Source organism: Lepisma saccharinum, chromosome 2 (assembly GCF_977018435.1).
Source record: "Lepisma saccharinum chromosome 2, izLepSacc3.1, whole genome shotgun sequence".
NCBI classification, from domain to species: domain Eukaryota; kingdom Metazoa; phylum Arthropoda; class Insecta; order Zygentoma; family Lepismatidae; genus Lepisma; species Lepisma saccharinum.
Genome location: NC_139230.1, coordinates 8,708,396 through 8,723,178, shown reverse-complemented (window position 1 = coordinate 8,723,178; position 14,783 = coordinate 8,708,396). Strand labels below are relative to the sequence as shown.

General features: G+C 41.1%; 1 protein-coding gene across 5 annotated transcripts in view; it reads right to left on the bottom strand.

Moving 5' to 3' along the window:
- LOC145983907 (1-phosphatidylinositol 4,5-bisphosphate phosphodiesterase delta-4-like) overlaps positions 1 to 14,783 on the bottom strand; it is a 207,290-nt gene that overhangs the window by 98,660 nt on the left and 93,847 nt on the right. The window contains exon 1 of one of the 5 annotated variants that reach the window (XM_083117021.1): positions 493 to 872. The exons of 3 other annotated variants lie outside the window; for them this stretch is intronic. In XM_083117021.1, the coding sequence (XP_082973147.1) occupies positions 493 to 652 (160 nt within the window). In that variant the 5' untranslated portion in view covers positions 653 to 872. Of the gene's footprint in view, positions 1 to 492; positions 873 to 14,783 lie in introns of those variants that run through there. One more of the 5 variants, XM_083117024.1, reaches the window with a different exon arrangement.

Below are 14,783 nucleotides of genomic sequence, written 5' to 3'. Positions count from 1 at the left end.
TAGCCTATCTGTGCGTAAACTAGACATAAAAGCTAATAAACTTCTAAACGGGCGGCACAAGAAATTTCAAGGAATATTTGACAATATTTCTGTCATTAATTTGTCTACAACACGTAAGATGTTTCATGCCGTGGATAATTTGAGCATAAAATCACTGGTAAGATCTGGCCTTTTTTTTCTTTCTTTTTTTTTTAATTTGTGGGTATTTTGTACTCAATTCTACCATTTCTATTTCGCCGTTGCTGAGGACGTCACGGTTTCGCATACCTCACCACTAAGATGTGGGAGAGGAGTAAAAAGAAACACCTTAAAATAACTTTTGCCGTAGGCAAAAATAGAAACAGAAAGTCATGCAGTGAACAACAACGAACATTACGTAGACTAAATAGTACCGCATTCAAACAATGGCCTGCCGTGAAGCTGCTATTTCGAGTGCAGAAAGATCAAATAAGGTGCGTCTTGTGCAAAGAAAGCACACAGGAACTACAGTACCTGCTTTCCAATCCACATGGCTAAACGTAGCTCCCCTCGTGGTGGTCGAGAACTCGTATCGTTTCATCGAGGCGGCATCGCTTAGCCTTTCCTCCACAGTGTACTTACGTCGAATGACCTGTTGGCTGAAGCTTCGTAGCTGATGTTCTTCAATTGCCATGATAGATGACGCAACGGGATCGTATTGTCGAAGGTTCGAGCCAGTAGGTGAACGTTGAACACCGATCCTCTGCCTCACTTATCTGTTCCGGAGATAAGAAGCGTGTCTTGTCTTTTCAACCAACTGTTTCGAACTAACATTAAGTTGTATATGATGTCATGTGTCGCACTTTTAATCTCAACTTGTGGCTGATAATTGTTCTTTGCTTTTTCCTTGAATCGATAGCATACGTTCCTACTCGGTCACCCAACTAATCGTTAATGAAGTGAACCTCAGCACGTCGCCAAGTCAACACACAGACTTTGCACTCAAACATCTGCGACAAGTGATCGATTGGGGGAGGGGGAAGGAATTTTTGTGCCATGTTGGAATAATTACAGGACTGTTACATGGTTTCAGCATGTATACATCCTACTACAAGCTCCACCAATCACGTCAAAATCTAAAGAAGTAAAATAAACAATCGACAACTAACAAAGCAAAATTCTTGCTAGCAGAAGGTTCGCGTGGAGCCTGCTCGAATCTGAAAGTGGCGTGTCTTGAAATTTGGGGTTTCAAAGTGTCACGCAAGTTCAGTAAATTAAAACGCATTTTATACGCTGCCATAAAACCTCGGCTGTCATGAAACAGTGGAAACACTGCTGAAGTTGTATGTCGAGCAGAACTTCAAAAGTACCTCGCTCAACTGGTTCGTTTCTTTCTTCTAGGTACGTTAAGTAGAAGTCAGCTACTGCACTGTTGCACAACCTGAAAAACAACGATATGTCAGCCGTGGCTACCTACTTTAAGAGAAATTGGATATACATGGATGGGGAAAAGTTACAAATAAATGTGTATCTTTACCAATAACATGTCCAGAAATTTAAGGTGGGATCTAAGAAACTGAAATGTGCCATCGCTGTACATATGCAAGACTCTTTGATTACAAAAAGGATTACTCTTATTTAGTCATGAGTGCATCATTATCAATAGCGTCTCCACGAGGGAATATTCATTGATCGATTGATTTGGTTTATTTTACTTCGGTTTTCTGACAATTTTGGCTATTTGCAAAGATGGGGATGAGTGATGATATGATGAAATAAATGAAGGGACGCTCACAAAGAACACACATGCCCAGGCCGGGATTCGAACCCGTGACCCTTGGCGTCGTAGCGTGGGTGTGATAACCACTCCGCCACGGAGTTCGGCACAAGGGAATAAGAATGGGGCCTAACGTCTTCAGCCTCATCTGCTGCCCACTCAATTGGCTTAAACATGCTTAAATAATTCAAGTACTGTAACAACTTCGCATTAATAAAGCATTAATATCCAACTTCATTACATAGCAGAACACTGCAAATAAAAAAATAAGAAGTTGTTGGAGCATTAATCCCTCCCCGATGGCGCAGTGGTAGCGTCGTCGCCTTGTAATCAAGGGGTCCCGGGTTCGATACCCGGTGGAGGCACATAGTGGTCCAGATCCCACTTTAAACTGTAGGTCCAGTCCGGATCAGTCTTACTGTGCATAAAGTGGACTTAAAATATCAAATCAATCAATCAAAAACCCTCTGCTGGGACTAGAGCGAAAACAAATCTTAACTCGAAAGTATGTTGTCTTCATGTTGACACATCGCGCTACGACGCCAGGGGTCCCGGGTTCGAATCCTGGCCTGGGTATGGATATTTGTGAGTGTCCATTCATCAATTTCATCATATCATCACTCATCACATCTTCGCGAATTAGCCAAAAGTGGCACAAACAGCGAACGAAGTAAATAAAGCAAATCAAATCAAATCACAAATCTTCATGTTGACATGCATTTTGGCATTCACATAATCCCTGCCTTATAAGTAGATATTCATCCTGTCAGTTATTTAACCATACACCCCAACACTCCCTCTCAAATATCCACAACACCCTCTAAAATTTTCCACAAAGACTCAATTTAAAGTCAAATTGGCAGTAAATTTGCCCCTACGTCCCCCATAAGGAGATTTCTGGATAAACCCCAGGGTCCTGAAATGCAAATAATTCTCGTTTGAGTTGCAAATTCTGTGCGTTTTTTGACATTCGAGGCGAGACTTTCGAGAATGAAGCAGGGGATTGGAAGTTGAGACAAGATTGACAACAAGACTGCTTAGTAGCTTATCCCTTCGGAATGTGCAACGAAGTAAGACACAAGAGATAACTTGTCTTCTTTTGTGATGGATACAAATATTATTATCGACGTGAAATAGCCGACAATATCACGATCTCATTAACTACAACACATTAGGTGAAAGAACATGTTCGAACATCGAAGTTTTAGAGAATGGATCAAAACTTGCGCATTCCAACCATCTATACAAGTGCAAATTTACTTAAGTCTGCTTGCAGTTGTTATGTAGACCTTGCTAACATTTCCAAACCCATTGATCACATATGCTGATAACATTTAAAAGGTTTGTATGCATTCTGAGTTTGCAATGGAAGTCCAAACATTTACAGCACCATTGAACCATGAGCATGGGCTTATTCAAGAACATCAATGCTTTGCTGATTTAGTGCTACCGTTCGCCTCTTTATAGGTTTCACAAATATACAGGGTTTTGGGTAAATTACTATATATATACATATGTATTTGAAGGATTCTTTATTTGGTAATGAAAAGCTGCGCTATACATATCTTCTTTCGATTTACTGATTTATTTTACTTCGCATTTCTGCCACTTTTGGCTAATCGCAAAGATGAGGATGAATATGAATGGTGATATGATGAGATGGATGAAGAGACAAACACATATGGACAGCACAAGCCTCACCGAGGATTATACTGGTTGTGAGTCCGTCTGCAAAATGTGTACTACTTGGAAGTGAGGTTAACTTCTGGGTGCCTTTAGAAAGGGTCACACCTTACACTCAATGTCTATTTGGAAAACGCTCTCTTAATAAGTAATGTGTTTATATATATTACATATTATTCCATTATGTATTGTTGTGTTGCAATAACCACTGCCTCTATGGATTATTTCTTGCATCCATTTGCAATAAATCCCAAATATCTTTATTATAGTCGAATAACATGGGTACCTGGGGGAAACCCTGGGGGGTAAAGGCGGTCAGGGTCAGGGGCGTGGTGCTGATCACATCACCCCCACTCACGACCGGATCAAGAAAGTGTGGGGCGTTACCCCCTATACGCCTTCATGGCGTGGTGCTAAGCACAGGGGAACAATTTACCTTTACTTTACCTTTAATTTTTCAGTACCGATTTACCACAAGTGGCGGCAACTGGGAGATGCTTAAATAAGTACAGTCAGCGGCAATGACACCTAGACCCTGAAATACTCGCTTCCCTAAGACGTTACGTGTGTTGCCTAACTCTAACGGCAGTGGTATAGTCGACACGCTAGCTTCGTTAACGACCGGCTGACTTTGGAGTCCACGTAGCCCGTCCCCCAGCTGCAACGATCACATTCACCGCACAGTGCTGCCACACATCTACTCTCAACACTCTACGCCACTTTGTCCTTGCCCCTTCCCACGGTCTCCACATTGAAGTTGCAAACTACGGCAACAGCGTGTCCGCAGTCATGTGACTGAGACTCCACGTGGAGTAGACGAGCAGAATGACAGATGCGCCCATTGGCTGAAGGTTGAGTGTGATTGGACGAAAACAACTAGCCCGCTGTTTATCCCCACCCACGTTTGTGCAAAAGTGCCATTAAAAATATTTTTTTCTTTCTATGCATTTGGAAATTTGCAGACACAGTCCTTGACGTCTGCTGGTAGTACGAAGCAGTGACGGTAGGTGGGGTTGGATGTGAGTAACAGCTGATTCAAGATGGCGGCACCACTACGCAGTTGCACCAAGCAGGAACAGCGTGGAGTTATTCGATTTTTATGGAGCGAAGGTGTGAAACCGGTTGATATTCATCGGAGAATGCAGACAAGTATGGGGACGCCTGTCTGTCACAGCGGCAAGTCTACGATTCGTGCAAGAAATTCGCAGAAGGTACGACTTTATTGACTGATGTTCCCCGTCCGGGTCTGGCTCAGCGAGTTGTGACAGAGGAGTCCATAGCTGCAGCAGATCGGCTTATTCAGGAAAACCGCCCGACCCTGTGGCCGAGTGGTTAGCACATCGCGCTGCGACGCCAAGGGTCCCGGGTTCGAATCCCGGTCGGGCTTGGTTGTTTGTGAATGTCCATTCATCAATTTCATCATTTCATCACTCATATCCATCTTCGCAAATTAGCCAAGAGGCGCAAAACGCGAAGTAAAATAAACTAAATCAATCAATCAATCAATCAATTATTCAGGAAAACCGGCGTGCCACCCTGGCTGAAATGGCTTCCTTGCTAAATATGAGCTTCGGTTCAGTACAACACATAGTGCATGACGAACTCCGCTACAGAAAAGTGTCCGCCAGGTGGGTTCCTCGACAGCTGACGCAGGAACTGAAAGTCCGTCGGGTTGACGCATGTCAAGAGCTGCTAAGGCGTTATGAAGTGGAGGGCGAGGATTTTCTAGCTCACATTGTCACCGGGGATGAAAGTTGGGTGCACCATTTTCAACCGGAGACGAAACGTGCAAGCAAGCGACATTCGTCTTCGCCGAAACCAAAGACGTTTCGCAGCCAGCCCTCTGCAGGGAAAGTAATGTTATGTTGACTTTATTCTAGGATAAGATAGGTCCTATTCTGGAACACTACATGCCCCACGTACGACAGTGACTAGTGCCACCTACACCGACCTTCTCAAGAACCATTTGAGGCCAGCGATACGCACAAAGCGAAGGGGATTGCTGAGTGCAGGTGTTTTGCTTCAACATGATAACGCCCGTCCTCATTCTGCTCGTGCAACCATGAAAACTATCGATGACCTATGCTTCAAGTGCCTAGCACATCTGCCATACTCACCAGATTTGGCACCATTTGATTTCCACATCTTTGGTCGATTAAAGGAGCACCTTGGAGGGCAGAGGTTCAAGTCTGATGAAGACGTCCGATCGGCGGTGAACGAGTGGCTACACAGTCAACCGAAAGAATTTTTTTCACGCGGTATCGAAGCACTACCTATCCGATGGCGTAAGTGCATTGAACTGGGAGGGGACTATACAGAAAAATAATGTACAATCAAACATTATCCCTGCATTAAAATAGTGGAAAAAATGTATTGCGGTTTTTATTTTTTTCTCCCTCGTATATACGGGGGGATGCTGGTAACATCACCTCTTCGCCCTGGATCCTGCCGATCTCCGTGGTAGAGTGGTTAGCACAGCGCGCTATGACGGACCTATGCCCAGGCCGGGATTCGAACCCGAGATCCCTGGTACATTCACGTTGCTTCTGTGCTCACCTCAGTATTGTTGTTTAATACAATCAAGAGGTTGTCCAAAACTTTCCATCTAGGGGAGCTTAAGTTCGTATTTAGGGGGTGTAATGGTAAAATTCGAGTAAAAATATGCTAAATTGAGCCTTTCTGAAAAATTTAGGGGAGTGCTGGAGGGGCTGCTGGGGATGTGTGGATAAATCACTGAATACAATTTCCTCCATAATCTAATTGCAGCAATGTAAAATAATGAAGTGTTACAAAAAAGTGTCACGTCTAACGTCAGCCATATGCGGTTTTGCTCTGAAAGTTTTTAAAATCAATCTTCCAGTGGCGTGCCCAAGGGGGTGTTGGTGGGGGTCATACAAAAAAAATAACATCAATGGCAGAAAAAGGTGGCAAAATGAGAACTGGCTACTAAAAAAATACACATAACCCGTCCCCTTTCCAAAATCCTGGGCACGCTACTGCAACCTTCATTCTGGTTACTGGCGGTAATTTGAAGATAGAAATATTTTATGTATAATATTTTTAATCTGTTTTTTCTGCTCTAAACATGTACATTCTCTATTTAGGTTACAACACGATATCTAGATTGAACATCTGTCTTTGTTTCTTATAGGTCACGTGACGCAACTTTCGCCCTCATCCCGTCTCCAGTCCGCGAAGACAAACATTCACAACCCTCGTGTTGAGCCAGCAGGTGCTGTGTAGAGTTCACAAGCACCGGTTTCCGGCAATTTAGATCGGTCATAGCCAGGCCTCAACAAAAGACGCACGTGCTCGTATTTACCTCTTTATACCACATACATTAGGCCATTGCCTCGAAAATGTCATTTTTGAAAGGCAAACAAAGCCTGGAACCAGTGTTCGAATTAAACAAACCTCAAAATTTTCTCTCTACATATTTCTAGGTTTGTAGAGTAGAATAGCACGTAATGTTGAATGGGTATTGTTCATTGTCCAATGCTTCCACATTTAGCTTGGGTGACTCTTTCTGAATGTTAACCTTCCTTTTATTTAGTAATCCTGAACTGCATTTTGCAGACTAACGAAGCAGGAAACATATTTCGAAGGGGGGGGGGGACCGAACCAGATGTCTCAGAAATAATAATAATGTTTACATTTAAATAATTATATTAGATTAATTAAAATATAAATTAATATTGTATTATTATTACATGAATAGTTAAAAAGACGGTATAAGAATAGATATAACAGCACGTATTCATTATCTAGCTTACGTGTAGTTAAGATCATCGCCAAAATTTGTATAGAAACAACTTCCCTGGAAAGGAAATTGGTGTTAAACAGATAAATAATTGAATAACAAAAAGGATGTTAGAAAAGTTGATGATCAATATTTTATACTGTATTATTAAAGCTAATAGCTTGCATAAATCATCTTTGGTACTGTCATTCAAAGTCATATGCTCTCAAAATGCCTTCCACAAAGTTCGGCGGAAATAAATAACCCTCGATTATGCAACGAATGCTAAACAAGCATATTTTCATTACTTAATTTTTGTAATTGATAATTGTAAATTGCAAAAACTTCAGAAAGCACTAGGAAAAAATCACTTTTTGAAGATTATTATTTTTAAATTACGGCAAAACCACCAACATTATCGAAAAATTGAACATCATCTTTTTTGTAGCGCATCTAATGAGGATTAAGACTAAAAAGATTACCTGCCTACGATTATTGATTACGGAGATATAGTTCAATAACTGAGAGTCTACGAAATTGATGTTTGGGAGGGCGCTGGGGGGAAGCGCCGCGAGGAGGGGCGGGGACTTTTGGGATTTTTCACTACTAGTAGTGTTCTAACAACTGACCAAAATTCAGCTTTTACAGAATTATTTCCGACATTGGCCTTTTTTTGTCCTTCATTGAATGGCCTATTATTTGTACTTTTATACTTCGAATTAACAAGTCCTATCTAGTAACCCACCTTGGGAACGCGCCACCAACTATACTGTTCTCGACCACAAGTGTAAACTTGGTGCTGCGGTTGACAAAGCGCTCCCAAGTCGGTGCAGCGATCGTGACGCGCAGCCAAAAAGTGCTATGGGTCGCAATAGAAACGCGCCGCCACTGATGTAATCAAAAATTCCACAAAGGTGATCTTAGTAAGCTTACAGATCAGAGATCTGTTAGGAGACACACATTTATATTGGTATTTCCACTTCTTTAAATGTCTTATCTATTTACATATGAGTACATTGTTAATTTTGCCATTATCTTCATTAATTAGTTATCTTTATTTTTCTTACATGGTATTTTATTGTTTATCTTTCTGATTAACTTTTACGTCTATTTACACTATCATTTATTTATAATACAGCGATCTTCTTCTTTACACGCCTAGTGCTGCCATCTCTGTTTCACTTTAGCAACTATTTACAAGTATTAGGCCTATTGGGTACATAACAGAACGTGTAATGCATTAGCCGTTGCTAGAAGAAAGTCGTGTTGCTGCAGATAGCAGATTGATTTGGTTTATTTTACTTCGCTTTTCTTCCATTTTTGACTAACCGGGAAGATAAGGGTAAGTGATGATATGATGAAATTGATGAAGGGACGAACACCCAGAACTCCTGGCATCGTAGTGCGCATCGCTAACCACTCCGCCAAGGAGGTCGGCCAGCTTGCAGAGGTGGGATTTATTGTGTTCATTAGAAGTGGAGCATCAAAGAGGTGTGAATGAAAAGCTCAGGAAGAAAGGTTTCCACATGAATAATTTACAAGGGATGTGCTGCAACATTACTAAACTTTCACCTGGATGCTCACAATCGAACTGCATTGCAGCGCAGCGTACCAGAACGTAGGACGAGACAGAGATGGTAGTCGATATTAACATAAGTACCTGGCTGAAGGTGGGAAAGCCAATCCAACACCTGGTATGAGTCACTGCAAAATATTGGGACAACTTTGGATGCGATTGCCTGATGTAGCAGTTCGACATTTGGAAGCTCAAGTCATTGGCCGTTCTTGTAAAGCATGCTCTACTTTCACGTCGTAAGATCAACACTTCACCGATTTCTTATTTTAAGTAGTTTTTCTGCAGCTTTAGCCTAATCGCGACGATTGGGATGAATGATGATTAGATTCAATAGATGAGGAGATGCTCAGAAAGAAGCACTACTGTCTTGGTTGTAGGCGTAACCTGGGACATAACCTTTGGGGGGAGGAGCAGAATCAAATATGAGATTTAACTTGGGGAGGGAGTTCGAAAATTTCCATCCCATAAAAATAGCGTTCACGATTTTCTGCCAAATACTTAGCTGTTATATTTTGGAAATCATAAAATTATTCTTTATTTCTTTGCTCCTCACCTCCTAACAAAAATGATGTCCTGTCAATCGCCACCAGTCCATTTGCTGCGCGTGACCCACTGTCCCCTCCCTCCCGCCCCTGAGGCAATGACCTCAGGACCTTCCCCTCCGCCCGCTGTCTCTCATTATTGCTCTCTGGAAGCACATAGTGGTCCAGTCCCGATTAGCCTTACTGTGCATAAAGTGGACTCAAAACAACAAATAAATCCAAAAATAAATCGTTATTCCTCTCGCAGGCCTGCTCTACCTTGAACAGTCAAGTGAATTTTACTGATTTCAATCACACTTTTCACAGGCTTTGGACTGGCTACATGCAATATGTATTGCATATAGGTGTGTTTAAAATCAGCTATTGGCTTCGTCAATTATACTTTATTGCATATAGGCGTGTTTAAAATCAGTTTTCCATTGAGCTCAAATTAAGCTCCGTCACTAATATTTGCTTTATTTGCATTTTTTACTCTCATAAGTCAACGTTAAGCTCCTGGACTTCATAGTACCTCTTCAAAGCTTTTGGATATGTGATTTTTTTTTCAAACAAGTGACAATATCATCACTTCCTTTATATTTTTTAAACGTTCTTTCCAGTCTGTCATCTAGAGTCAAGTAAGCAATCTTCCTTCGTTTACCTTCCATGTTGAGCTGGGCCCTTATTAGCGCACATGCTGTGCTCTCTTCTTGACACTTCCACATCAAGCAACTTCCTAAAAATTCTTCATGCCTTACCAATCTGTCTTGTATGCAATCCTGTGCCATAAACGCAATTACTAATCGTAATCAGTTAGATGTTGTTTACTTTGATCTGTCCAACGCTTTTGATTCAGTGGATCACCATTATTTACTGCATAAATTATCTAACAGATTTAACATCACTGGAAACACGTTAAAATTAGTGAAAGACTATCTAAGAAATAGACAACAACGCGTTATACTTCCTGGAACTCATTCTAACTGGCTTCCTGTTATATCTGGTGTGCCGCAAGGAAGCGTTCTTGGCCCTTTGTTATTTGTATTATATCTGGATGATGTCGCAGACCTCTTTAATTCCCCCATCTCAAGCACAATTTTAATGTTTGCCGATGATTGCAAGATTATGAGAGAAATAAAACAGCCATCAGACATGCAAATTCTCCAAAATGACATTAACAGATTCTCTGAATGGTGTAAGCAATGGAAACTGTCCACAAACCCTTCTAAATGCTCTTACATAACAATTTCATTGAAACAAAACATTCTCGAAGGCAATTATACGCTCACCAACCTTCCTCTAGCAAAAGAAGCACAACACCGAGATCTAGGTATCCTCATAGATTCAAAACTAAATTTCGATAATCACATATCAACAATCACAAAAAAGGCAATGCGTATGCTAGGCCTACTTTACAGATTCACCGAAATCAATAATTCGAAAGCACTTTCCATTTACTTCAAGACATTTGTATCCCCCATTCTAGAATATTGTTCACCAATCTGGAACATGGCTGCCCATTCTCATACCTCCAAGATCGACAGTGTTCTCAGCTTTTTCCTCTCCATCGTTCGATATCGAGTGCCTGCCCTGAGACACCTGTCTAAGAGAGATCTGCTTGTAAATCTGCATATTAATACTCCAGAAACTCGTAGATACATTGCAGATATGAAATTGCTATATAAGATCATAAATGGAAACTTAAGATGCATTCCACGAACTCTCACTTAGAATGCCTAGACATAAAACACGGAGCAAGGAAACTTTCCACACTACAACTCCCAGGCTCTCACTCATACAACGTTCGCTATTCCATAGGCTACCGAATCAGTTCAATATAATCTCAAACCAAATAGATATATTCACTTCATATTCATCTTTTATCAGCTACATAGAAAAAATTGTACATAAGTAATGCTTTTGTGAAACTGATCTATTTACCTTGGTACTGTTTTGGCTTGTTTTATTTTTGTTTATTTTATGTTATGCTTTCTTTTGTGTTTTTAATCTTAGTCTATTGTTTTACTGTTGTTTCTTTCTGGTTTAAAATGGCTTCTGCTGTACTGGAAATTTCAATAAATAAATAAAACAATGAATGAGTTTCACACAGAGGGCAGAGGGAAAGGTTCTGCGGTCATTGCCTCAGGGGAGGGGATAGTGGGACTTGTGTGGCGATTGTCACAAATTTTAAGCTGGTGGCGATTGTCGCTGGTGGCGAATGACATGTATTGAACAAAAATACCCTCAACTTGTACATTTCTAAAATAATTGACAATTTTGGGTGGCAAGCGCTCCTCCTTGCACCAGCCAAGTTAGCCTATGGTCTGGGTCGAGACTCGAACCCGGTTCCTTCGGTGGTGACATTGAGTCTGCCGCTAGCGAGGGCCATATACTCCTATCACTGAAGTACATTTCTTCTATACAAGATTTCACGTGTGAACTTAATCTTATATTTATCAACTAGCTGATTACCAGGCGTTGCCCGGGTATTTATTTATCCCAATCTTCTATTAGACAGGAAAATAATGAATTCTAACTATAGTGTAAAAGCAACTTGGAGTTGAACGGCATTGGGAGTGTCGCTATTCATCTTAGCGACCCCGAAAACTATGGATTCCACACTAATATCGGTCTTTTCGATTATTTTTACATGTCACCCCTTTCCACCTCCACCCCTAGGGGTGCCAGGGGTGTCTTGGAGTTGAACGGCATTGGAGTGTCACTATTCATCTTAGCGACCCCGACAACTATGGATTCAACAGTAATATAGGTCGTTTTCGATTATTTTTACATGTCACCCCTTCCCACCGCCACCCCTAGGGGTGCCAGAGGTGTCTTGGAGTAGAACGGCATTGGGGGTGTCACTATTCATCTTAGCGACCCCGAAAACTATGGATTACACATAACTATCGGTCGTTTTCGATTATTTTTACATGTGACCCACTTCCCATCCCCTCCCCTAGGGGTGCCAGAGGTGTCTTACCCCCACAGTATTTCTTTCGAGATTACAAGTGATACGTGTACCAAGTTTGGTTGAAATAGCTCCAGGCGCTCGAGAGTTATGCCGGAACAAACACACACACACTCATACATCCATTTTTATATATTAGAAGAAGAAGAAAGAAGAAGATTGCGTCATTATCTTAACAAATAGAAATACATAAACGAACAAATACAGTGATGCTGCCAGAAAATTCAAAGGCGGTTGGGCCTCTTTCCAATTGGATATTTGATGATAAAATAGTTCATACGATAGCTTTAGGGGGGTAGAATCAAAAAGTTTTCTACCCCATAAAAATAGTGACCAGAACCATTTTGATAAATAACTCTCAAATTTGCGAAATCATGTAAATTACTCATTGCTCTGTTCTCAAGTCCGAGGAAGTTAGTATACCGGCCTCCGTGGCGGAGTGGTTAGCACATCGCGCTACGACGCCAGGGATCCTGGGTTCGCATCTTGACCTGGGCATGGGTGTTCTTTGTGACAGTCCTTTTATAAATTTCATCACATCATCACTCATCCTCATCTTCGCCATTAGCCAAAGGTGGCAGAAATAAGAAGTAAAATAAATCAAATCAATTCATCATTCAAAACCGAGGAGGTTAAGTACCATTAACTTGTAAATTCGAATAAACCTGCAAATTTGAGGGGGGGGGGCAAACGCCTGGTTGCCATTCTCCAGCATGCAGCAGAAACATGAAACTTCCAAGAACAGCGAAAGAACAAACAAAAAATCCTTTCCGACAAGGAAAATGAAAGATCATTTTTTCCCCAGCACGTTGATGTATTTTGCAAAAAGGAACGAAGATGGAATGATGACATTTACCTAGAAGCAAGAAATGAGAACGTAGGGGGGAGGGGGGATGGGAGAGACCGGTTCTAAGGAATGCACTTCGCCCTTCCAACGCCACCTATCCACCACCCAAATAACAAGCACTTTCACCAGGATTACATCTGCAAAAGCGGTTGTCTCTTGCCTTGCTTGATGTATTGTATGTGCATGAAACCTTCGCTGCAGAAGACCATCGAGTAATACCACGCGACGAAGGCCGCATCTAAAAAGTATAAGTTCTACGTGACCTGAATGTTAATTTCTGGTTTCAAACAATCGCATTTTACTGCTGAAAACTCCCGAGGTGATTAACTACAAATGCACGCAAGAGGAAAAGTAATCTTCAAAAACAACAGAAACGAAGCAGTATTGAGACTCATTGAAAGGTTTGGTGAAAATGTCTTAGTGAGCTGCAGTACCGAATAACATTAGGTGTAGCTGAGATTGGTCGGGGACTGTTTCTACACCTCATGCTTCTCACAACGTGGTGATGTTTTGTCCACGAATTTATTTTATTCCTCACAACTACACAATAAAAGTTACTGACAGCAAATTGTTGTAGATCCATTTTTATGCTCAGGAAAGTTCATCGGGACTGGACCTGTAGTTTAAAGCGGGGTCCAAACCATTATTTATTTACCTAAAGATTCAGATACAGTACTGAATGACCATTTTATACTGAAACAGCAACAGCAGGAAAACAACGAAACAATACAAGATGGCACAGAAAAAAAATAAAAATGTTGCATACGTATTCTTAACAATTGTCGGAAACTGTGTTCTGGGAAGAATATGTAAACATTTGAGGCATGTTGTTATATAAGCAAGGAAGTCTATAGAAGGGAGAGCCTTGTAGTGGGGATTGTGAAAGAAAGACTGTGGGTTGAATATTTAGATATTCGGAGAATAAATTGGTTGATTAGATTTTCGGTTTCAATTTTACCATTGTTAGTTTTATGCAAAAATGAAATGTGTGCTAGTTCGCGATAAGTGAGTGGTGGCTGGATATTGAAGACAGACATGTCTCCACCAGAATCGAATCAATATTATCGGAGAGACCCAAAGGTTACCTGTATGTTCGATCATGTATGAATTAGAAATGTTTACGTGTAGGATATATGATGTTTTAAAAATGAAGCTATCGGATAAATCTGTGTAACTCTCATATAAAATTTACAGAGCTAATTTTTCTCTAAGCGATATAGTGAAGTAAGAGCAAATGTCAACTTTAAAATAGCTGCGTGTTTTATGTTTTCATCTACGATGCTTTGAATGACTCAAATGAAAATTTCGGGTGCGTCCGCACTTAGGCTATTTACACCCGTCACATTATACGGTGCCAAGCCCCTTACCATAGCTACAATCAACACGTCCCTCTGAGGGCTAAAATCTCCTTACCTATGTAAAAATCTGAAGCTGTAAAGGGTCACATATAAGGACTAAACACAGCCCCATAAAGGATTTTACTGGCTGTAGGTCCAGACGCCAAAGCCAGACGTTGGCCTGCAACATTGCAGTTACAGGTGTATACTGCGTGGAAGTGAGGTTGACTTTTGGGTGTCTGCGCAGAAGGTCATCCCTTGTACACCTCCAAGTGACTTTATTTGTCTTGTTACTGACCGATATTCATGGCAATATAGTAAGTATATGTATACATTTAATAATCGGAAAAGTCAGATTCTGCAACTTACAAATT